The sequence below is a fragment of the Taudactylus pleione genome, unplaced genomic scaffold (genome assembly GCF_031769625.1).
Source record: "Taudactylus pleione unplaced genomic scaffold, aTauple2 ptg000378l, whole genome shotgun sequence".
Taxonomy (NCBI): Eukaryota; Metazoa; Chordata; class Amphibia; order Anura; family Myobatrachidae; genus Taudactylus; species Taudactylus pleione.
In genome coordinates this window covers 6,595,767-6,621,809 of record NW_028284779.1, presented here as the reverse complement: position 1 = coordinate 6,621,809, position 26,043 = coordinate 6,595,767, and the positions used below count along the sequence as shown (strand labels likewise).

The 26,043-nt window shown below is 44.6% G+C and overlaps 1 protein-coding gene across 2 annotated transcripts in view; it reads right to left on the bottom strand.

The window, feature by feature from the left end:
* Positions 1–6,599: 6,599 nt before the first annotated feature.
* Positions 6,600–26,043, bottom strand: part of GLP1R (glucagon like peptide 1 receptor) — a 590,706-nt gene continuing 571,262 nt past the window's right edge. For both annotated transcript variants that reach the window (XM_088445321.1, XM_088445322.1), the window contains exons 11-13: positions 16,760–16,898; positions 7,698–7,739; positions 6,600–7,185 (exon numbers count right to left, since the gene is read on the bottom strand). In XM_088445321.1, the coding sequence (XP_088301447.1) occupies positions 7,048–7,185; positions 7,698–7,739; positions 16,760–16,898 (319 nt within the window). In that variant the 3' untranslated portion in view covers positions 6,600–7,047. The remainder of the gene's footprint in view (positions 7,186–7,697; positions 7,740–16,759; positions 16,899–26,043) is intronic.

Genomic DNA, 26,043 nt, shown 5'->3' with positions numbered 1-26,043 from the left:
AGAAAGTAGCGATAATTGTGATATCAGAAAGTAGTGATAGGAGTGATGTAAAGTAGTGATAGATGTGATGTCAGAAAGTAGTTATAGTTGTGATGTCAGAAAGTAGTGATAGGTGTGATGTTAAAAAGTAGTAATAGTTGTGATGTCAGCAAGTAGCGATAGGTGTGATGTCAGCAAGTAGTGATAGATGTGATGTCAAAAAGTAGTGATAGATGTAATGTTAGAAAGTAGTAATAGTTGTGAGGTCAGCAAGTAGCGATAGTTGTGATGTCAGCAAGTAGCGATAGGTGTGATGTCAGCAAGTAGTAATAGGTGTGATGTCAGAAAGTAGCGATAAGTGGGATGTAAAGTAGTGATAGATGTGATGTCAGAAAGTAGTTATAGTTGTGATGTCAGAAAGTAGCGATAGGTGTGATGTCAGCAAGTAGTGATAGATGTGATGTCAGACAGTAGTGATAGATGTGATGTCAGACAGTAGTGATAGGTGTGATGTTAGAAAGTAGTGATAGATGTGATGTCAGAAAGTAGTAATAGTTGTGATGTCAGAAAGTAGTGATAGGTGTGATGTCAGCAAGTAGCGATAGGTGTGATGTCAGAAAGTAGCGATAGGTGGGATGTAAAGTAGTGATAGGTGTGATGTCAGCAAGTAGTGATAGATGTGATGTCAGACAGTAGTGATAGATGTGATGTTAGAAAGTAGTGATAGATGTGATGTCAGAAAGTAGTGATAGATGTGATGTTAGTGATAGGTGTGATGTCAGAAAGTAGTGATAGGAGTGATGTTAGAAAGTAGTTATAGTTGTGATGTCAGAAAGTAGCGATAGGTGTGATGTCCATAAGTAGTGATAGGTGTGATGTCAAAAAGTAGTGATAGATGTGATGTTAGAAAGTAGTGATAGTTGTGATGTCAGACAGTAGTGATAGATGTGATGTTAGAAAGTAGTAATAGTTGTGATGTCAGAAAGTAGCGATAGGTGTGATGTCAGCAAGTAGTGATAGATGTGATGTCAAAAAGTAGTGATAGCCATGATGTCAGAAAGTAGCGATAATTGTGATGTTAGAAAGTAGTGATAGTTGTGATGTCAGCAAATAGTAATAGGTGTGATGTCAGACAGTAGTGATAGGTGTGATGTCAAAAAGTAGTGATAGATGTGATGTCAGAAAGTAGTTATAGTTGTGATGTCAGCAAGTAGCGATAGGTGTGATGTCAGCAAGTAGTGATAGATGTGATGTCAAAAAGTAGTGATAGATGTGATGTCAAAAAGTAGTGATAGCCACGATGTCAGAAAGTAGCGATAATTGTGATGTTAGAAAGTAGTGATAGATGTGATGTCAGACAGTAGTGATAGGTGTGATGTCAAAAAGTAGTGATAGATGTGATGTTAGAAAGTAGTGATAGGTGTGATGTTAGAAAGTAGTAATAGTTGTGATGTCAGAAAGTAGTTATAGTTGTGATGTCAGCAAGTAGCGATAGGTGTGATGTCAGCAAGTAGTGATAGATGTGATGTCAAAAAGTAGTGATAGATGTGATGTTAGAAAGTAGTGATAGCCATGATGTCAGAAAGTAGCGATAATTGTGATGTTAGAAAGTAGTGATAGTTGTGATGTCAGCAAATAGTAATAGGTGTGATGTCAGACAGTAGTGATAGGTGTGATGTCAGACAGTAGTGATAGGTGTGATGTTAGAAAGTAGTGATAGGTGTGATGTTAGACACTAGTGATAGTTGTGATATCAGAAAGTAGTGACAGCCATGATGTCAGAAAGTAGTGTTAAAAAAGGAAGAGAAGGTGTCTGCGCTGGTGATTATATATGTATAACACATTAATAGTGGAACAAATGTAAATTGAATATATTTAATTCATAAATATGAACTGCAGTTAATAAAACATACACACATGTAACATCATAAAATAACAGATATTGTTAAAAAAACGCTACCATAAATGATACAGATAAACAGATGGCATCTGCCTTTTGAGAAAACCCCTGTATAGGGGAGAAACGCGTCAAGGATCCAGAGAACTGCCGACAATTTATACACACCTGCCGTATACTTTGCACAATTGTGCAAGCCACCTGGGTTGCCCGCTTACACAGCTCCCAGCCGTTTTTACAGCACTTAGCGGCCATCTGATTTGATCTTTATCAGCCCCCGGGCTCCTGCGCCTGTCAGGACGGATGCGTGCAGCCTGAACACTGCTGGTCTCCCTTTCTCCTTTGGGGTCTGTGCGCTGTGGTGAACTCCCTGCAACGGGCCGGTGCCCTCCCACCCAGAGTGTGGAAGGAGCCGTTTATTGGCACTACCCAACTTTACCTCATATCACGCTGCACCCTCCACCTACGGATCTCTGCCTATCCACCTACAGTGCGGTCAGGAGCCGCTGGAGCGGTGCGACCCAGTGTTACATCACTGCTGGCAATTGTTCTCCTGTGAGCCTTATACGGGGTAAGGATTTCTAGTCTACGGACATAACATTTTGGGATTTGAGAGTGACCTGTGACACTGATCAGCCACATATCCATTTACTAATTATTGGGCAGTTCTTTTTGAACCAACAATTATTGCCTATTGCCTATTTAGACATTTGCCTCATTGGATACTAGTTAGCTGTTGGGAACATTTGGATACAATTATTCTCAATCACCACTTATACCATTTGTTTATCTGTATCATTTATGGTAGCGTTTTTTTTTAACAATATCTGTTATTTTATGATGTTACATGTGTGTATGTTTTATTAACTGCAGTTCATATTTATGAATTAAATATATTCAATTTACATTTGTTCCACTATTAATGTGTTATACATATATAATCACCAGCGCAGACACCTTTTCTTCCTTTTTTCTCTACTCTATTGTGAGGGCACATTGCAGAAGTCCCTCTGGTGTCAGCTGCAGGTTTTTATAATAGACAGGAACTGAACAGTTAGTGCACCTACTTGTTTTTTTCTCTAAGAAAGTAGTGATAGCCGTGATGTCAGAAAGTAGTGATAGGTGTGATGTCAGAAAGTAGTGATAGGTGTGATGTCAGAAAGTAGTGATAGGTGTGATGTCAGAAAGTAGTGATAGGTGTGATGTTAGAAATTAGTGATAGGTGTGATGTCAGAAAGTAGTGATAGGTGTGATGTCAGAAAGTAGTGATAGGTGTGATGTCAGAAAGTAGTGATAGGTGTGATGTTAGAAATTAGTGATAGGTGTGATGTTAGAAATTAGTGATAGGTGTGATGTCAAAAAGTAGTGATAGGTGTGATGTCAGAAAGTAGTGATAGGTGTGATGTCAGAAAGTAGTGATAGGTGTGATGTTAGAAATTAGTGATAGGTGTGATGTCAAAAAGTAGTGATAGGTGTGATGTCAGAAAGTAGTGATAGGTGTGATGTCAGAAAGTAGTGATAGGTGTGATGTCAGAAAGTAGTGATAGGTGTGATGTCAGAAAGTAGTGATAGGTGTGATGTCAGAAAGTAGTGATAGGTGTGATGTCAGAAAGTAGTGATAGGTGTGATGTTAGAAATTAGTGATAGGTGTGATGTCAGAAAGTAGTGATAGGTGTGATGTCAGAAAGTAGTGATAGGTGTGATGTCAGAAAGTAGTGATAGGTGTGATGTTAGAAATTAGTGATAGGTGTGATGTTAGAAATTAGTGATAGGTGTGATGTCAAAAAGTAGTGATAGGTGTGATGTCAGAAAGTAGTGATAGGTGTGATGTCAGAAAGTAGTGATAGGTGTGATGTTAGAAATTAGTGATAGGTGTGATGTCAAAAAGTAGTGATAGGTGTGATGTCAGAAAGTAGTGATAGGTGTGATGTCAGAAAGTAGTGATAGGTGTGATGTTAGAAATTAGTGATAGGTGTGATGTCAAAAAGTAGTGATAGGTGTGATGTCAGAAAGTAGTGATAGGTGTGATGTCAGAAATTAGTGATAGGTGTGATGTCAGAAAGTAGTGATAGGTGTGATGTCAGAAAGTAGTGATAGGTGTGATGTTAGAAATTAGTGATAGGAGTGATGTTAGAAAGTAGTGATAAGTGTGATGTCAGAAAGTAGTGATAGGTGTGATGTTAGAAATTAGTGATAGGAGTGATGTCAGAAAGTAGTGATAGGTGTGATGTCAGAAAGTAGTGATAGGTGTGATGTTAGAAATTAGTGATAGGAGTGTTGTCAGAAAGTAGTGATAGGTGTGATGTCAGAAAGAAGTGAGAGCCGTGATGTCAGAAAGTAGTGATAGGTGTTATGTAGGAAATATCCATGGATTTCCATAAAATAAATAGCGTCTTCAATGTTGAGGCCTATCCTATGCCTTGGGTGGATGAGCTAATTAACCATCTTGGGTCTGCTAGGTATATTCCAACAATGGATCTTACAAAAAGGTATTTTTGCATCTCTAGTTGGCCGATGAGACAATGCGCACAATTGTACCTGGCATACCACTGGCGCTGGTACAGTTCAAAGGAACGATGTTTGGAATTGGACTCTATGTATTCTGTTTATTTTAGTGTCTCATGAAGGTTCTCCATCTGAACCACAATTATATGGTGCAAGCTTGGATAATATATGTAGTATTTTGCATTAAAAATGGGAAAGTGCCATTAGCTTTAGTGCTACTCTGCATAAATGTGGCCTAGTAAAATTTTAGCCCAAAAATCTGGGTACTGTGGTAAAAAATGATTGCTTAAACCCTGTCCCACAAGCATAAATACATTCATTCCTTGATTTAGAAAGTTACTATATAAGGTCTATACCCCATGTTTCTATTTTAGAATCCCCTTTAGCAAATTGTTTTTGAAAAATGTGGAACAAAATCATATTCATTGGACTTCCACTGTCAGGAGTAATCATGGCAAAATTAAAAAGGTGATCAATGGATGCCCTGCACTTAGGTCCCCTGATTTTGGCCAACCGAATGTGCTGCAGTCCGATGCTTTGGATATGGGTTTTGGATCAGAGATTTGAGGGGGATGAGAACCTGGCCTTGTATTTTAGCTGGAAACTCTATCAGGAGATGAAGTGAAAAAGGAGTGCCTTGCTGTGAATGGGTGGTCAAGGCTCTCCGGTATTACCTTGGGGGAGTGCATATTTGGGTTGGCCGCTGACCATGTTTCATTGAGGTGGTTTCATAGTATGCGGGATGCCTGGTATCTGGTGGCTTTCAATCCGTGGTCTTTCGAGTTGCATCATAGGCCCGAACAAATGTATCTAAATACTAACTTCTTGTTAAGAGGCGGAGGTTCTACTCTTGTGTGATTATCACATTTTTACAAAATGGACTCCTCAGATTTCCCCACCTCCAAGCAAGTCCAGGCAAAGAGAGAGAGACAGAGAGAGAGAGAGAGGTGAACGGGTACAAAACAAATGTGGCTATTGTTATAAGAGAGTAACTGAGAGGTGAAAGTCCTGGAATTATTGTAAAACAATGACAACAGGAAGTAGTTACCAAATCTAATCTTTTAGCTCTTCGGATTAATGGCTCTTCATGAATTGATACCAAAGTACTTTTTCCAACTATATAACTTAAGAAAATCTATTAATATAATGATGAGCAGCTGTATTGATGTCGGTCATCTTTTTTTAAGGCTGCTATGTGCATATGTAAATGTAAGCCAGAGTTTTCCTTGGTCTGGGAAAGGACATAATGTACAGTAATAGTGCTCGCTTAGTGCAAATATCATGACTTGATTTTAGTGATCTATTCTGGGCTCACTCTTAATCACCACCCACATATTTAATTTCCTCCACTTCGTGAGCACTCGCCATAATTAATCATTAGGTGGGGGGGTGTCCAATGGGGTTCAGCATGGTGTCCCAACATTTTAAGCATAAAATAAAGATTTTCCTTTCATCTCTCACCCTCAGGGAGGTACAAATGGAAAAATGTGAATTCAGTCTGACTGGTGCATTGCGAGTTGCTAATTGGATTGCAAAATTAATTCGCTGTGCGAATTCGAGTAGAAAACAGCAACTCTCACCTTGCAATTCACACCTGGTTGGATTGACCCTATTGAATGTCGACGTTTTGACCATGTCGATATTTTTATTGTTGATGTTTTGGTGTCAATGTTTTGACTGTATATAATTAGATTGTAGATGTCATTTACCCAACCTCTGAACTTCATATTTCTTTCAGGTGCATCTTTGTCTTACTAAGTGCAGAGAACAGGTTTTCACACATATATTATATTCATCTTTGTAGTAAAAATTATAGATTGTGTAATAGGAAATATCTGAGGTTACTGCAGATCATTGATCACCTGTTGCTAAATGAACACTCTTTATAGTGACCGGTGTCCTGGTAGTACAGCGCCATCTGCAGGCTGTTGTTTTGCCAGTAACTAATTGGATATGGAACAGCTGTACGCAGAGGGTTAGAAAACGTATTATGTAAGTGGGAAATACTAAAACTTTCATTTCATTACCTATTTCATTACCTATTTAATAATCAGTATATTTCGCTTCCTACTCCCCTGATAAATGTCTGATAACTGTTTAGGCTTTAGCAAAGAAAACTATTCACAATAATTAAACATAACCTACTGGAAATAAAATCACTGTAATTTCTAATATGAACAAATACAGTTTGTCTCTTAATACATTCATTATTGTCCTCGTGGCCCCAGGCAGGCCTCATTTATCCATGGCGGACAGTACTTGAAAGCTTTAAAATTCCTCTTTAGTAGCACAATAAAAACCTGTATCTAGTGTCCTTCCTGAGACCGGCCCCAGACGTGCACCCTTGGTGGTTTCTGGTGACTGTCCAGCCTGAGCCACCACTCCAGATCACGTGGTGGGAATACAATAAGTGTCTTGTCCACCCACTTTTAAGGTTCTTCTCTTGAAGAGTGAACTGTGGTGTGCCTGACTCCCCCAAACACCAGCACCGGGACTGCAACTAGCTGAAGCAGCTAAATGTCCATGGAATTAATATTCAAAAAATAAATATAGAATAGCTTCTTGTGCAAAATAAATGGCCTTGCTGCTTGTGGAACATCCTTTGGTGGCCCCGTGGTTTGTGGGCTGGCCGCGGACACTGTCTATCTGTCCTCCAGGAAGGACAGTTAGACGCTGCTGCCCATGGTGATTCCACTGCTCAGACTGTTGGCTGGAAATTTAATTGGTTTCATGCTGCTGTCTCTCTGACTATATAAATGTTCCAGCCTCCAGCGTTCCCACCGCCTCTGGAACTCAGCCTGGACCTGGGAGTGATGGGAGAGAGTAGAGATAACGGTGTCACTGTATGTGTTATATCTTACATCAGTATAAATTATGGGCATATGTCACATCGCATTGCGTGTCTTCTGTACAAGTTGTGCACTGATGGGGGTGTGACTGTGCCATCTTGTGGGTGTGGTTTCAACTCCCTGCTAGGCCCTCTCACTCTTGGTGCCCCTGATCTGTAGAGGGCATCTATATATAAACGTCCAACTACAGTAGCTGTAGCAGTAATTCCCCATAGGCATATCTACTTGTGGTCTATTTTGAGAGGAAGCAGAGTTAAGGGGGTATATTTACTAAAGTGAGAGTTTTTAGAAATGGAGATGTTGCCCATAGCAACCAATCAGATTCTAGCTATTATCTTCTATAAAGTGCTAGTTAACTGTTAAGTAGAATCTGATTGGTTGCTATGGGCAACATCTCCACTTCCAAAAACTCTCACTTTAGTAAATATACCCCAAGGTGTCTGAGACCAGGATTTGTTGCATCTCACCTCATTGTTGATAAAGCAGTACAGGACCGCAACCATCAGGCCCTAAATATGGAGAGAGACAAATGATTAGCGGTACAGAAGCATTTTATATCCTGAATGATGAATGTACATTATTATTATTATTCTTTATTTATATGATGCCACAAGGGGTCCGCAGTGCCTTACATAGTACATAAACAGAAATATTATAAACATTGGTGGTACAGCAGTCATAAGACCCAAATCCCATCCCATCCCTACCACTGTCCTACCTGATGTGATTGACTGTGAGTTTAGCCAATCAAGGCTCTCAGAGGAGAAGATGTGTCAAACCTTTGAGATACATATAGTGGATAAGTTGTCCAGCAACTAATCATCTTCCTACTGTCATTTCATATACTGTGCTAGATAGCTGACAGGTTGCTATGTGCAACTTCTCCACTATATATCTCTCCAAGGCTTGATACATCTCCCCCAGAGTCTATTATAATCACAAACAGTCTGAGCTCTCTGCCAGGTCTGCCTGTCCGCCTACACCGCCCCAGATGCCTGTTGATTCGCTGGAGGTAGGCCTTTCAAAACGAGCGCCTGCCCACCATCGGAACAAAATCATTGATGGAGAGGAAACATTGTATCCTCATCATTGGACATCGGAACCAATCCATTGATGGTTCCGATTAAACATATTTCAATTCCCATCCCTTCTGTCTTGTCCACACCTCCAATATCTGCATGAGGTTGGTGTGTGTGGCTGTTTTCATTTTCCACTGTGTGAGTTGGGTATTACGGTTTAGGGTAGTGCTGTTTTTATTTACTAATATGTGGGATTAATATTAATATATGTGGGGTCTGGTGGCTATCTCCGGCTGTAGCCGCTGCTGCGGTCTGGGCCTGTTATTGTAATTTCAGCATGGCTAATACTAAGAAATGTGTGCCCCCCCCCCTGCACCCATTTCTTGCCTAACAGTGGCTCTTGGCCAATTCCTAGTAAGTGTCGCTACTATTGAAGATCCCTGTACTTTTCCTAAATCACTAAGTATTACTGTAACCCCTTCTGAGGGATGAACCCAGCTACAAATCTCTGTATCATCTGCAAATAGACAAGTAATACTCTAAAATAATACAGAAAGCAGCACCTAGGACTGATCCCTGGGAGGCTCCGCAGACTACCAGCCATTTATCTGAGCTGATGCCACTGTCGGACATAGTGGAGCGATCCTTTGTTACTGCGCATGCGTCAAAAGCCACACTGCGAATGTGCAGTGATTGGTTAGCGATGGCGGTAGCTGAGAGGACTTATCCACAAAATCAGTGAGCGTTTGGGACACTTAACGGGGGCTAGAAAAACACAGGCATGTCGCGACTGTTTTCTGGGCCTACCCTAGTCCGTAGGCAGATGGGGAGCTCTCGCTCCGTCTGAGACAGTATAGGCTTACTCAGACGTTCTAGGTGCGACCAATGTTTTCGCCTTTGTATGTAAGTGGCTCGGATGAGACGCCAGAGGTGGTCGTTTCTGGGCACAAGATGGCGGCTGAGTCATTAGCATATTTTCCCAAGTCTACGGGCTTGCAGCAGCGACGGGCATTGCGTGCGTCTCTGAATCAGGCCTCCGTCCTTTATCCATCCTGCTACATTTCCGTAAAATTCAGGGATTTTCAGTTTCTAAATTTATTGTTAAATACTGCATCAAATACTTGGCTAAAATCTAAATAAGCTACAGTATAGCTACTGAGAATAATAATATTGTATTAAACACATAAAACATTGAGAACTTGCGGATACATTCCCTGTATAACCCACGAGACTTCTCAGAGATAAATAAAAGTTGCACAGACGTGTGATCGCGGTTTCCTTATTAGTCTGATATAAGAGCTGCAGTCAGTGGGTCCTCCAGTGAGTGATAATGAACATACGGTGTCTGAGCTTGTGTCATTTTAATAATATACTACCTGATGCCAGGAAAATTATAAAGCAGTGATTTCATAGCCCGGGCACAGCTTCAGGAGCTAATTCTCGCTAACCATCACTTGGAGGGCACAATCAATCACTGATGCAGAATAACCTCACGGCGTAAATCACTTCATTCACACTATTATTTATTGTTAGTGCACCAGAAATGACAAACGGTGGTAATTTATGAATGCAAAACAAAGCTCTAACTTATACTTGTTTGTTCTAGGTGAGGATCCGGCACTCAGCGTGAAATAGGGACGCAGGAAACACGGATTGGAGGGGAAAGACAAAAGTGGTCACATTATAGAAACTTCCACATTGACACCTTAAAACATTGGAGCAGCCTAGAGCAAAAACCTGGGTTTTTGCTGGGTCTACCCGGGTCGCAGCTCAGTGTAAAAGGGTCCCTGAAAAATAGTGACCCAGCCCAGGTAGCTACCATGGTTGGACCCAGAGTGGACCTGGGTAATGGTGCAGTGTAAACAGAGCAACCCGGATTATACGACCTGGGTCATGCCTAAAATTAGCTGATTGGTGGTTGTGGAGCAGTCACCTCCCACTTTTTATGACCTCACAAGTTTAGCAGGGCAGACCCAGGTTCAGTGTGAATGGGGCTGATCTGAGAATAACCCAGTTCGATGGTGCTGTGTAAACGGTGTCTGACCTGGGTTGGAACCATGTCTGAAAAACCAGGTCGGACCCGGGTTTTTGATGGAAAAGAGGTATTACATTGTTGCTGAAGTCACTGACAAAATAGAATGTAAATAAAAGAAAAACTATCATGAAACTAAAAATAAAATATATTTCTTGTTCAGTTTGAATATTTTTACATTTGGACTCTATCTATACATAGTATAAAATAAACTCCCCGGTAGGCGTCCGTCTGTATGTTCGGGTAATCTCAAGAACCACTGGATGGATTTTGATGCAGTTGTCACTATTCTGTAGAGAATTTGGTGAGGAAGGTATTTAGGTGTATGACACATTAATGTATGACAAAAAGGGAGCTGAGTAATGCCGATTTTAGTGAAGCAAGTCCATGAAAAAACGGACGTCCGATCGCTTTCTTGGCTTACGCTGCCTAAACCGAGATATATGACAACGATGGACTTTATTTTATACCATGTAGAGACTGATACGTATTATGCAGTTTCTCCAGAAAACCTGATGTAAGCCCTTTTTACTGACACAAAGTTTCAGTTTTTTCCTTTTTATACCGTTCCTATTTCATTTATGTGAAAAACGATTCTTTCATTCTTTCGAGTCCAATTCCCGGTAAGAGTCGACTTTGGCATGACAATAAATAAAGCACAGGGACAGACACCTAACGTGGCCGGAGTTTACCTAAGTGGAGACTGTTTTTCTCATGGACAACTTTACGTGGCCCTTTTGTGCGTCACGTCAAAACTAAGGCCCTCATTCAGAGGCGGTCGCAAGAAGCGATCGCTCTCTCTGAATGAGGGCGGCCTCTGCTATTTTTTTAGTGCGTCCTCCTGGTCGCTAGCTAAGCTGTGGGTTACCTCCCACAGCTTAGCGACCGACCAGGTTGATGGTCGCGATGGTGAACACCATCGCGACCATCGGAGCTTGCGACGAGACCCTAAGGTTGGGTCTCGGCAACTGCAAGCCCCAGGGAGCTTCCTGCTCTGATCGAGCAGGAAGCTCCCCACTGACATCACTGATGAAGTCAGTGCGGCCGCCCACAAAACGGCAGGCGTTCCTCTGTTTGTGAAACCACCCCCCGCCCCGCCTACAAAACAGGGCGAGCTGTCGATCAACATTGACAGCCGCCCCTTTTGTAGAGAGCTCCGGGGATTGCGCATGCGCAGTGCGGCCACTGCGCGTGTGCAGGGCTAACCATTGACCCGGTTGTGAGCGCATCGGCGCTTGAAACCGGGTCTGAATGAGACCCTAACTCTTTTCATGTTGACAACAGGAGGGAAAATTACTAATGTCATCTACACGGCGATCTTATAAGACTTCAGTTTAAATAAAGACTGTCGTAAATTCTAAATTGCTCCTGTGCGATGCCGGGACAAGTTGCTAGTTATTTATAAAGAGAAGATTAAAATAAAATGATGTGTTTCCAAACTTAGGGGCTGATGCACAGTGAGTCGCTAATGGGCGTAAATTACACCGGATAAGAAGCACCCGCAAAATAGGTGTATTTTTGCCCATGTGCCAAGTTTCATCTGTGACATGATGCGCCCTATTCTGCCGCTGGCTGCATATGCGTCCACTTTATGTCAGGAACACACCATAGGCACTTACGCCCAAAATGCACCCATGATGCATACTACTTCCTTTACGTGTAGCCAGAATTGGACCGACTCGCCAGGGTATTACCAGGATCTGCAGCCAGTCCGTGTATAGCAGGACAATGTTTAGAGGCACTCTGCTCTCTTCCCCCACACAATCTGCCAGCGATACCGATTGTACTCTAGGTGTAAGTGCAGAGTGTCCGGTGCCTCTAAACTTGTCCAAGCAACTATATGGTGTGGCAGTGCATCCCGGCAATACCCCGGTGAGTCAGTCTGACTGTGCATGTACTGTAACAACCACATTTGGTATTTGCCATTGTTTTAACAGCTAAAATCTTCCTAATACATCAGAAAGCCCCCGTCCCCATAATGCATACAACATACTGTGCCCTGGCGATGAAGGGAGCACCAATCGGGGTCAGTGAGCTGTTCTCGTGCAGCCAATCACCAGCGATTCGCTAGATATTGCAACTGTCATCATCATCCGTTACCCCATCCACACTGCTCCAGTGTCTGTTATTCTACTGGTGGGGCTACGGTATTGTAGTTATGTGTGAGCCGAGGTCAGAGCTGCTTAGAAGCCTGGGGCCCGCATGTGTCTGGGAAGAATTTGGGTACCTGTTAGAAACTTCTCAGGGACTTGTAAAGTCTTTTTATTCATGTTGCTGAATAATTGATTCTCTCGCGTTCAGTTTTTCTTTATCTCACCCTCATCCTGTAATTTACATTACTGCCTCCACTTTATGATAATTTTTATATTATATTGTATGTACAGTACACTTTGTATGTTCTATCGTATAATAATTTCAAAATTTTTGTAATTATCTTTAGTATTATTATTATTATTAATAATATTATTATTGTTATTATTTGTTCCCTACTATGCAGGAGACGAAGATCATTAACTCCGGGCAGCAGTTTTCAAATGTGACTACATGCGAACACCTGAAGGTTTTGACGCAACCAAATTATTTTTGGGTTAAGTAACCCAGTAGTGACTTGTAGGTAATATCAGTATCCACCAAAGTCATATAGATAGATAACAGGCTGTGTCCTAATGGGACTGAGGACCTCATTCAGAGGCGGTAGTTAGATGCAAGCGGTCGCACAGTATCAGGGCGGCCGCTTGCATCCTGAACGGCCGCCTCCTTGTCGATCGTTAAGCTGTGGGTTACCACCCACAGCTTAACGATTCACCAGGTTGATGGTCGTGATGGTGATCACCATCGCGACCATCGGGGCTTACGACCAGACCCTAAGGTTGGGTCTGGGCACTCGTAAGCCCCAGGGACCTTCCTGCTCTGATGGAGCAGGAAGCTCCCCACTGACATCACTGCTGATGTCAGTGCGGCCGCCCACAAAACGGTAGGCGTTCCTTAAGGAACGCCTTAAGGAACGCCTCCGTTTTGGAAACCACCCCCCCGGCCCGCCTACCAAATGGGGCGAGCTGTCGATCAACATCGACAGCCGTCCCTTTGGTAGCGAGCTCCGGAGCGGCAGAGTTTATCTGTCGCTCCGGGGCTTGCACACGCGCAGTGCGACCGCTGCGCATGCGCAGGCCTTACTATCGAGTCGGTTACGAGCGCATCGGCGCTCGCGACCGACTCTGAATAAGGTCCCGATTGCTTTCCATCTAATAAGTTGAGGGCTAGTTTCCCATCCATTACAAATTAATGAATTTATCTTACAAGTATTTAAATGTGGCCACATACACCCAACCCCAGAGATAGGTAAGTATTTTTTATTAGTCATCAAACGGGGCCGCATTATATAGCAGCTGTCAGACAGGGCTGTGTTGTGTGCTGCGCATACAGGAGTTTATTACCTGCTGGAATTTATTTATTACCTGTATTTATGTTGTTACAGAGTGCTGAAATACAGCCCATATTAATAGGTTAACAGTTTTCTGCAGCAATAATTTATTGTATTTGACAAGTCATCTACTAATTTTTGGGAAGATAATAAATACCTAGATCTGGCAGGCCTGCATTTCCCGACACATTACAGTTTATAGGTGGTTCCAAAGACCAAAATACATTTTACATTCATTGTGTTATAGATAGTAGTTTAAACAACAAACTTTCAGTGACAGTTACAGTACGTGAGTAGGAGCTGAGGGCCTGATTCAGCAAGGATCGCTGATGCGATCGCGGCAGAAAGCCCATACGCAGCTCTGCAAAATTATGCAAATGAGTGCGATCGCAATGCCGCCGCAGCACAACATAAAGACGCCCACTTTCCTTTACTCACATCCATAATACCTTGCAAGTCTGCGAAAATATCGGTACCATCGGAGCCTCACGCACAATTAGGGCAGGTCAGACCTCACTCACAAACTGCTAAACTTCCTGTCGGTATCTAAAGCTCAGGCTGCCTATGCCGTCGCAGGGGTTTAATTATGCACGCCCCTATACTGGCGTTGAAATGCACTGGCACGACTGCGTTTCGCCGACGATCCCCCACCCCCTGGTCACCGCCCCCAGCCGGTACTTCCTGTCAATCATACATGCCTACATACAGTTTTCGCGGGAGGCTCCCGATTTTCCGGGTAACCCCTCGCATCCCCAGAAGGGTAGGCATTTCTTCCGCATTCTGCCCACTTCCTAGTGAAGTGGGCAGAATGAGAATACCCAAGGCGATCGCGGGTCTCCGTGTAGGGGGCGGGGCTTAAAACATGATTCTACGTGAATCATGTCATTTGGCCCCACCCCCTATGCAAATTCTAGCCTATCGCGGCAATTTTACCGTGAGGGGGCATTGCTTATGATGCAAATCATCAGGCCCCACCCCCATCGCCCCCCTCCTGCTTCTCTCACCCGGGCTTCTCCCGGGAAGAGATCTGCAAAGGTAGGCAACTCTGCTGTCAATCACTCTGTGATGGGTCTGTGTACACACTGCGATTTCATTCCTGATCGCAGTGGCTAGTTTGCGCACGCGCACTGCGATGTATACGCATGCGCAGATCACGAAAATCGTCCAACTGCGTGCGTCTTAGCACTTGCGATCCTTGCTGAATCAGGCCCTATGTATCCACACAATGGGGTAAATTTACTAAAGTGAAAGTTTTTAGAAGTGAGTTTTAGAGATGTTGCCCATAGCAACCATCAGATTCTACTTAACATTTAACTAGCACTTTCTAGACCAGTGGCTCCCAAACTTTTTTGAACCAAGGCGCCCTATAGTATCAGCATTGTTTTCATGGCACCCGTAAGCCAAAAGTTTGATATTGAGAAATTCAGAAAGTATGTAGAAAAGTAGTAAAGTGAAGTAAATTGCGCTTCCTGTCATCCTTAGGCTCCGTTATGTGGTGGGGACAGGTTTGTGCTTCTGTTTGTCCACATAGTTACATTACATTGACCATAATTGATTTCATTTGGTGCTGGACCACTAACCTGAGGCACCCCTGCAAGTGTCCCGAGGCACCCCAGGGTGACACAGCGCACAGTTTGGGAACCACTGTTCTAAAAGATAATAGCTAATCTGATTGGTTGCTATGGGCAACATCTTTTCTAAAACTCACTTCCAAAAACTCTCACTTTAGTAAATTTACCCCAATAAATATAATGAATAAACCACTGAGATTCCTAGACAATTTGTAACTGCAGAACTTGCTGGCGCTTTGCAAATAAATGTTATTAATGAACAAACTAGTAAAGGGACCTTTGTCATATGTCGGGCATAGTTGCCGACTTTCTGGCTGCTCCTTCCAGGAGGGAGCAGCCAGATCGGCAGGGCAGCGGGGGGCGTGGCTGAAAAGGGGGCGTGTCCGCACGGGTGCCTGATGTTTGTAGTTGTCACAGGGGTGGGGTCATGCGATCGCGTCATTTTGGCCCCGCCCCCACTACACAATGCCGATAATACAGGCATTGTGAGGCAGGGGCCAAAATGACGCGAATCGCGTCACTGGCTGCCCTCGCAGCGGGGGTTAAGAGTAAATTGTGGGGGATGCCGGGGGGATCGGCAGCTGCCGGGAGGCTTGCCTGCGTTTCCGGGGGGGCGGGAGCTGCACCCGATTATCGGGAGGCTCCCGCCCAAATCGGGAGGGTAGGCAACCCTGATGTCGGATCATTAGCCTGCCCCTGGCTCCGGCCCATCCCTGCTCTGTCTGCAAGTCTCGCCCCATCTCTGCTGCTCTGTGTCACTCCATCACCCCCCTTGCCCCGGCTCCAATTTGTACAGCTCACATACACACACATGAGAGAGATAGTAATAGGTTGCACGGCTCCCGCACTGCGCGGAGGAGGAGGAGGTGTGATGTGTGGTCTTTTAAATAAAGCACATTACACTTCCTCCTCCGTGCAGTGCAGGGGCCGTGCAGCCTATTACTATACAGCACAGCCCCTGATAGTCCACGGGCCGCCATGCCACTGGTGGCCATGTGCTCAAACCATAAATTGAAACTTGAAATGTAATAGCCCTGGTACTCTACATAGCACCTATATGTCCCACTTTTCACCAAACAGTCCTGATTTTTGTCATTGTAAATGCACGTTTCCCTGGGATTTTACCTACAGAGGCAGCAAGTTCAGTGGGATTGGGAAGCCTGTTTATGTTTTATTAACCAGAAGTCAAAGGAAACAGAGTGACTCTTATGGACTAAGCAGACTAGGGGGAGATGTATCATCAGCTTGTAACTGTCATTTATCTAGCACAGTCTTTGAAATGACAGAAGCTGATTTGGGCAACTTCTCCACTTTATCTCTCCCCAAGACTTGATCACATCTTAGGGAAGTTCCACATCTTGGTTTTAAAAAACTGTCGGCCTGAGTCCTGTGCCCCTGCCATAGATATACCGCCTGTCTGGTGCTGCACTGCCCCTAGTGGTAATATGTAAGAATGACATTCTCCCTGCATGCTACTGGTACATACCTGGAAAGAGCTGAAGGACAATTCAAAAAAGAGCTTGATGTAACGCAGGGAGCCTTTGGCGTGTTCATCTGTGATAAAAGCAAAGATGATCTCATGTGTCCCCAGCAGCGGGATCAGAGTCAGGGTGGACTTTGCCAATCTTAGGATGAGAGGAGGAGATAAGTAGTGTTAACCCAGGATAGCAGCTCTGTCCTGTATACTACAATCTAACTATGGTCTGAAGTATGACAAAAAATTTATTTACAGACAAATATCATTAGTTATTCTAACATACAGTATTGCACCTTTCCAGAGCAAATAAAAAGCATTGATGAGCATTCATTTATCACATGCACATCTAGTACATTACCAAGTAACTAGTCCATCTAAAATATCTCCCATTTCCAATGATCTTGTAGTCTCCTAGGTAACAGGCACGTTTTGGGCATATTGATTTGTTCAAACATATGGCCATGTAGATTTGGTTCTGTTTGTAAAGGTTTGATAATATGTATTTTTAGGACAACACAGTTGTGGTATAAAAGATAGTTAAAAGGTTGACAATGTCTAGATAGACACCAGATGCTAGGCAGGCAATAGGTCGATAGGGACAAAATGTCGACACGCTAAAAATTGAAATGGAAGGTCGACAGGGTACAAATGGTTCGACAGAGTCAAACTGTTAACATGAAAATTATCACCACAAAAATAGTCAACACATTTTGTTTCTAACGATAATTTTCACCCTAACACTTCTCTTTGTGCCTAACCCTAACCCTCTCTCCTGGTGCCTAACCGTCGGGGTAGTTGCCTGACCCTAACCGTTCCTTCTAGTGCCTAACCCTAAACCTATGGTAAGTGCCTAAACCCCCTCTCCTCTCGGTGCATAACCCTAACCACCGTAGTGTCTAACCCTATCTGTCGGGATAAGTGCCTAACCCTCAGGTAAGTGCTTAATCCTAATAAAAAAAAATGTGGCTACCATTTTCATGTAGACCCTTTGACATTGTCGACCATTTGTACCTGTCAACCTGCTTCCGTGTCGACCTTTACTGTGTCGACCTTTTGCCTGTCTAACATCTGGTGTCTATCTAGACATTGGCGACCTTTTGACAGTCTATCTATAGTCCGGATACTAACAATGCAGGGGTCTGTGCAACTTGAAATGCCCTTGGTATTACATAGATATAAAGCTTTGTGGGTACCGAGTTTTACGGTTCTTTAACCCTCATGATCTCTTTGTGAGCAGAAACTGTACATCTCCCGTCTCTTCTGTATGATCTTTTCTTGTATTCAATAGACACTTGGGGAATTTCTGTTATATATTATTGCTATTATATTGGTGCAGGAAAGTAGTAATACATTTTTTGATTGTTAATTTAGGTATTTGTGTGTAAGGTTGTATTATTGTGTTGACCATGCCGCGCTATTCTCATGCCGCGCCTTAGAAGTCTGTATGGCGCGCTATGATGTAGCCGGACACATCTGTTGGTTGAAGCAGAAATAATGTAAATTTAGGCTCATTTGAGTAAATATGTTGTAACATAACAAATAGGATTTGTACACTGCACCATCGCTGTTATGCGGACCCCCAATGACCTCCATTATGTTTACCTCAATACAAAACCACTGATTGTTTACTCTGTCACTAAAACAAATGAGATGCTTTGTAAGGTATTGTTCCTGTGTGCAAGATTATATTATATGTGTTAATTATATATTTTATATATATATATATTAGGGGTGTGCACCGGCCACTTTTCGTGTTTTGTGTTTTGGTTTTGGATCTGGATCTTTCTTCGTGTTTTGGATCTGGATTGGTTTTGCCAAAACCACCCTTCCGTGTTTTGGGTTCTGGGTTTTGTGTTTTGGATCTGTATTTTTTTTTAAAAAAGCATAAAAACAGCTAAAATCACAGAATTTGTAGGTTTTTCTGCTCCTATGCTATTATTAACCTCAATAACCTTAATTTCCACTCATTTCCAGTCTATTCTGAACACCTCACACCTCACAATAGTGTTTTTATGTCCAAAACGTTGCACCGAGGTAGCTGGATGACTATGCTAAGCGACACGAGTGGGCGGCACAAACACGTGACCCATCTAGGCGTGAAACTGCAGTGGCAGACAGGATGGCAGTTTGAAAAACTAGGCCCCAAACTGTACATAATGCAAAGAAAAAAAAGAGGTGCAAGATGGAATTGTCCTTGGGCCCTCCCACCCACCCTTATGTTGTATAAACAGGACATGCACACTTTAACAAACCAATCATTTCAGCGCCAGGGTCTGCCACACAACTGTGGCTGAAATGATTGGTTCGTTTGGGCCCCCACAAAACAAGCTGGCAATTAATGTGTCCCTGCACAAACTGGCTCTATGGAGGCAAGATGTCATCCTCATCCTCCTCATCCACCGATTCCTCACCCTCTTCAGTGTGTACATCCTCATCCTCACAAAGTATTAACTCGTCCCCACTTGAATCCACCACCACAGGTCCCTCTGTACCTTCTGGAGGCTGGTCTCCCTGGAAGAGCTGATAATTCATTTTGATGAACATCATCTTCTCCACATTCTGTGGAAGCAACCTCCTACGCCTTTCGCTGACAAGGTTCCCGGCTGCACTAAACACTCTTTCGGAGTACACACTGGAGGGGGGGCAACTCAGGTAAAATAGAGCCAGTTTGTACAGGGGCCTCCAAATTGCCTCTTTTTCCTGCCAGTACAGGTATGGACTGTCTGCCATGCCTACTTGGATGCTGTCACCGATGTAATCCTCCACCATTCTGTCAATGGTGACAGTATCATATGCAGTGACAGTAGACATGTCAGAAATTGTTGCCAGGTCCTTCAGTCCGGACCAGATGTCCAAACTTGGTCCTGCCTGCCCTGCATCACCGCCAGCGGGTTGCTTAGGATACCTAAGTTTTTTCCTGGCAGCCCCAGTTGCAGGAGAAAATGAAGAAGGAGCCGTTGACGTGTCACGTTCCGCTTCAGCTGACAGTGTGTTCACCAGCAGGTCTTTGCACCTCTGCAGGCTTGTGTCGGCCGGAAAGAGAGACACCACATAGGCTTTAAACCTAGGATCGAGCACGGTGGCCAAAACGTAGTGGTCTGATTTCAACAGATTGACCACCCTGGAATCCTGGCAAAGCGAATGAAGGGCTTCATCCACAAGTCCCACATGCCGAGCGGAATCGCTCCGTCTTAGCTCCTCCTTCACTTTCTCCAGCTGCTTCTGCAAAAGCCTGATGAGGGGAATGACCTGACTCAAGCTGGCAGTGTCTGAACTGACTTCACGTGTGGCAAGTTCGAAGGGCTGGAGAACCTTGCACAACACGGAAATCATTCTCCACTGCGCTTGAGTCAGGTGCATACCCCCTCCTTTGCTTATGTCATAGGTGGATGTATAGGCTTGTATGGCCTTTTGCTGCTCCTCCATCCTCTGAAGCATATAGAGGGTTGAGTTCCACCGCGTCACAACCTCTTGCTTCAGGTGATGGCGGGGCAGGTTCAAGAGTGTTTGCTGGCGCTCCAGTCTTCGGCACGCAGTCGCTGAATGGCGAAAGTGGCCAGAAATTTTTCGGGCCACCCAAAGCGTCTCCTGCACGCCCCTGTCGCTTTTCAGAAAATTCTGCACCACCAAGTTTATTGTGTGAGCAAAACATGGGACGTGCTGGAATTTGCCCAGATGTAATGCCCGCACAATATTGGTGGCGTTGTCAGATATCACAAATCCCCAGGAGAGTCTAAGTGGGGTAAGCCACTGGGCGATGATTTCCCTCAGTTTCTCTAAGAGGTTGTCGGCGGTGTGCCTCTTACTGAAACCGGTGATACACAGCGTAGCCTGCCTTGTAACGAGCTGGCATTTCTGAGATGCTGCTACTGGTGACGCTGCTGCTGTTGCTGCGTAAGGTGATACATCTACCCAGTGGGCTGTCACAGTCATATAGTCCTTAGTCTGCCCTGTTCCACTTGTCCACATGTCCGTGGTTAAGTGGACATTGGGTACAACGGCATTTTTCAGGACACTGAGGACACTTTTTCTGACGTTTCTGTACAGTCTCGGTATCGCCTGCCTAGTGAAGTGGAATCTAGACGGGATTTGGAACCGGGGACACACTACCTCCATCAATTGTCTAAATCCCACTGCACTAATGGCGGATACCGGACACACGTCTAACACCAACATAGCAGTCAAGGCCTCAGTTATACGTTTTGCTTCAGGATGACTGCTGTCGTACTTCATCCTCCTCGCTAAGGACTGTTGGAGGGTCAATTGTTTAGTAAAAGTAGTGGTGTTCCTACTTCCTCTCTGGGATGATGAACGACTCCCAGCAGCAGCAACAGCAGCAGCGGCAGCAGTAGGCGTAGCAATGCAGGATCCTCCGGAGGAATCCCGGATAGGAGAGTCAGTCATGCCAGTGACATGGCCTGCAGGACTACTTCCGATCCTAACTAAGGAGGAAATTGACGAGGAGGGAGTTGACGGTGTGGTTTGCAGGCGCTTGGATACAACAGGACAACGGGATTTAGGTGTCCCTGGACTGCTTACGGTCTTAGCCAAAGTTTCTGAACTTGACAGTAACTTTTTATGAACGCGCTGCAGGTGCCGTATAAGGGAGGATGTTCCTAGGTGGTTGACGTCCCTACCCCTACTTATTTCACCTTTACATATGGTACATATGGCAAGACAGTTGTTGTCCGGATTTGGATAGAAATATTGCCAGACCAAAGAGGTGGAATGTTTGGTCTTCTGCCCAGGCATGACCGTGATGGGCTTTTTCATCCCACGGACAACAACTGTCTCCCCCGGAGCCTGATTTAAACAAACCACATCACCATCAGAATCCTCCTCGCCAACTTCCTCCTCAGCGCCAGCTACACCAGTATCCTCATCCTGTTGTACTTCAACAGTGACATCTTCAATTTGCATATCAGCAAGTGGACTGTGGGTGCTCCTTTCAGCACTTGCAGGGGGCGTGCAAATGGTGGAAAGAGCCACCTCTTCCCGTCCAGTGCTGGGAAGGTCAGGCATCGCAACCACCACCACACTTGGACTCTCCTTGGGGATTTGTGATATCTTCTTAGAAAGCACAGTTCTTCGCTGTGCTTTTGCCAGCTTAACTCTTTTGATTTTTTTAGTGGGAGGAGGGCTTCCATCGTCATGTGAAGCTGAACCACTAGTCATGAACATACTAGGGATCGACCTTAGCCGTTCCTTGCCACTCCGTGTCGTAAATGGCATATTGGCAAGTTTACGTTTCTCTTCAGCTGATTTAAATGTCTTTTTCAAGGTCATTTTCCTGAACTTTGCCATTTGGGATTGTATGTGCCCTCTACTATGACATTGGGCATCGGCCTTGGCAGACGACGTTGATGGCATGTTATCGTCTATGTCATGACTAGTGGCAGCAGCTTCAGCACTAGGAGGAAGTGGTTCTTGATCTTTCTCTATTTTATTTTTATCGGAGAAAGTTTGGTCCTCCATTTATGTTATATCGATTTGATATATACGTGCGGCTAAACACAGAAAATAATTTTTTTTTGGGTTTGGACTGGAGTGTACTTTGTGGGTTACAGCACCCTTTAACGGTCAAGCCAGCCGGCCCTTTACTTATGACACAGGCGCACGCTTGGCACTACTTTGTTGATGCACGTGCGGCTACTGCGCACACAATTCACAAACACAGAAAATAATTTTTTTTTGGTTTGGACTGGAGTGTACTTTCGGGGGTTACAGCACCCTTTAACGGTCAAGCCAGCCGGCCCTTTACTTATGACACAGGCGCACGCTTGGCACTACTTTGTTGATGCACGTGCGGCTACTGCGCACACAATTCACAAACACAGAAAATAATTTTTTTTTTGGTTTGGACTGGAGTGTACTTTCGGGGGTTACAGCACCCTTAACGGTCAAGCCAGCCGGCCCTTTACTTATGACACAGGCGCACGCTTGGCACTACTTTGTTGATGCACGTGCGGCTACTGCGCACACAATTCACAAACACAGAAAATAATTTTTTTTTGGTTTGGACTGGAGTGTACTTTCGGGGGTTACAGCACCCTTTAACGGTCAAGCCAGCCGGCCCTTTACTTATGACACAGGCGCACGCTTGGCACTACTTTGTTGATGCACGTGCGGCTACTGCGCACACAATTCACAAACACAGAAAATAATTTTTTTTTTGGTTTGGACTGGAGTGTACTTTGGGGGTTACAGCACCCTTTAACGGTCAAGCCAGCCGGCCCTTTACTTATGACACAGGCGCACGCTTGGCACTACTTTGTTGATGCACGTGCGGCTACTGCGCACACAATTCACAAACACAGAAAATAATTTTTTTTTTGGTTTGGACTGGAGTGTACTTTCGGGGGTTACAGCACCCTTAACGGTCAAGCCAGCCGGCCCTTTACTTATGACACAGGCGCACGCTTGGCACTACTTTGTTGATGCACGTGCGGCTACTGCGCACACAATTCACAAACACAGAAAATAATTTTTTTTTGGTTTGGACTGGAGTGTACTTTCGGGGGTTACAGCACCCTTTAACAGTCAAGCCAGCCGGCCCTTTACTTATGACACAGGCGCACGCTTGGCACTACTTTGTTGATGCACGTGCGGCTACTGCGCACACAATTCACAAACACAGAAAATAATTTTTTTTTTGGTTTGGACTGGAGTGTACTTTCGGGGGTTACAGCACCCTTAACGGTCAAGCCAGCCGGCCCTTTACTTATGACACAGGCGCACGCTTGGCACTACTTTGTTGATGCACGTGCGGCTACTGCGCACACAATTCACAAACACAGAAAATAATTTTTTTTTGGTTTGGACTGGAGTGTACTTTCGGGGGTTACAGCACCCTTTAACGGTCAAGCCAGCCGGCCCTTTACTTATGACACAGGCGCACGCTTGGCACTACTTTGTTGATGCACGTGCGGCTACTGCGCACACAATTCACAAACACAGAAAATAATTTTTTTTTTGGTTATGACTGGAGTGTACTTTGGGGGTTACAGCACCCTTTAACGGTCAAGCCAGCCGGCCCTTTACTTATGACACAGGCGCACGCTTGGCACTACTTTGTTGATGCACGTGCGGCTACTGCGCACACAATTCACAAACACAGAAAATAATTTTTTTTTTGGTTTGGACTGGAGTGTACTTTGGGGGTTACAGCACCCTTTAACGGTCAAGCCAGCCGGCCCTTTACTTATGACACAGGCGCACGCTTGGCACTACTTTGTTGATGCACGTGCGGCTACTGCGCACACAATTCACAAACACAGAAAATAATTTTTTTTTGGTTTGGACTGGAGTGTACTTTCGGGGGTTACAGCACCCTTAACGGTCAAGCCAGCCGGCCCTTTACTTATGACACAGGTGCACGCTTGGCACTACTTTGTTGATGCACGTGCGGCTACTGCGCACACAATTCACAAACACAGAAAATAATTTTTTTTTTGGTTTGGACTGGAGTGTACTTTCGGGGGTTACAGCACCCTTAACGGTCAAGCCAGCCGGCCCTTTACTTATGACACAGGCGCACGCTTGGCACTACTTTGTTGATGCACGTGCGGCTACTGCGCACACAATTCACAAACACAGAAAATAATTTTTTTTTGGTTTGGACTGGAGTGTACTTTCGGGGGTTACAGCACCCTTAACGGTCAAGCCAGCCGGCCCTTTACTTATGACACAGGCGCACGCTTGGCACTACTTTGTTGATGCACGTGCGGCTACTGCGCACACAATTCACAAACACAGAAAATAATTTTTTTTTTGGTTTGGACTGGAGTGTACTTTCGGGGGTTACAGCACCCTTAACGGTCAAGCCAGCCGGCCCTTTACTTATGACACAGGTGCACGCTTGGCACTACTTTGTTGATGCACGTGCGGCTACTGCGCACACAATTCACAAACACAGAAAATAATTTTTTTTTGGTTTGGACTGGAGTGTACTTTCGGGGGTTACAGCACCCTTTAACGGTCAAGCCAGCCGGCCCTTTACTTATGACACAGGCGCACGCTTGGCACTACTTTGTTGATGCACGTGCGGCTACTGCGCACACAATTCACAAACACAGAAAATAATTTTTTTTTTTTTTGGACTGGAGTGTACTTTCGGGGGTTACAGCACCCTTAACGGTCAAGCCAGCCGGCCCTTTACTTATGACACAGGCGCACGCTTGGCACTACTTTGTTGATGCACGTGCGGCTACTGCGCACACAATTCACAAACACAGAAAATAATTTTTTTTTGGTTTGGACTGGAGTGTACTTTCGGGGGTTACAGCACCCTTTAACGGTCAAGCCAGCCGGCCCTTTACTTATGACACAGGCGCACGCTTGGCACTACTTTGTTGATGCACGTGCGGCTACTGCGCACACAATTCACAAACACAGAAAATAATTTTTTTTTTGGTTTGGACTGGAGTGTACTTTGGGGGTTACAGCACCCTTTAACGGTCAAGCCAGCCGGCCCTTTACTTATGACACAGGCGCACGCTTGGCACTACTTTGTTGATGCACGTGCGGCTACTGCGCACACAATTCACAAACACAGAAAATAATTTTTTTTTTGGTTTGGACTGGAGTGTACTTTGGGGGTTACAGCACCCTTTAACGGTCAAGCCAGCCGGCCCTTTACTTATGACACAGGCGCACGCTTGGCACTACTTTGTTGATGCACGTGCGGCTACTGCGCACACAATTCACAAACACAGAAAATAATTTTTTTTTTGGTTTGGACTGGAGTGTACTTTCGGGGGTTACAGCACCCTTAACGGTCAAGCCAGCCGGCCCTTTACTTATGACACAGGTGCACGCTTGGCACTACTTTGTTGATGCACGTGCGGCTACTGCGCACACAATTCACAAACACAGAAAATAATTTTTTTTTTGGTTTGGACTGGAGTGTACTTTCGGGGGTTACAGCACCCTTAACGGTCAAGCCAGCCGGCCCTTTACTTATGACACAGGCGCACGCTTGGCACTACTTTGTTGATGCACGTGCGGCTACTGCGCACACAATTCACAAACACAGAAAATAATTTTTTTTTGGTTTGGACTGGAGTGTACTTTCGGGGGTTACAGCACCCTTAACGGTCAAGCCAGCCGGCCCTTTACTTATGACACAGGCGCACGCTTGGCACTACTTTGTTGATGCACGTGCGGCTACTGCGCACACAATTCACAAACACAGAAAATAATTTTTTTTTGGTTTGGACTGGAGTGTACTTTCGGGGGTTACAGCACCCTTAACGGTCAAGCCAGCCGGCCCTTTACTTATGACACAGGCGCAC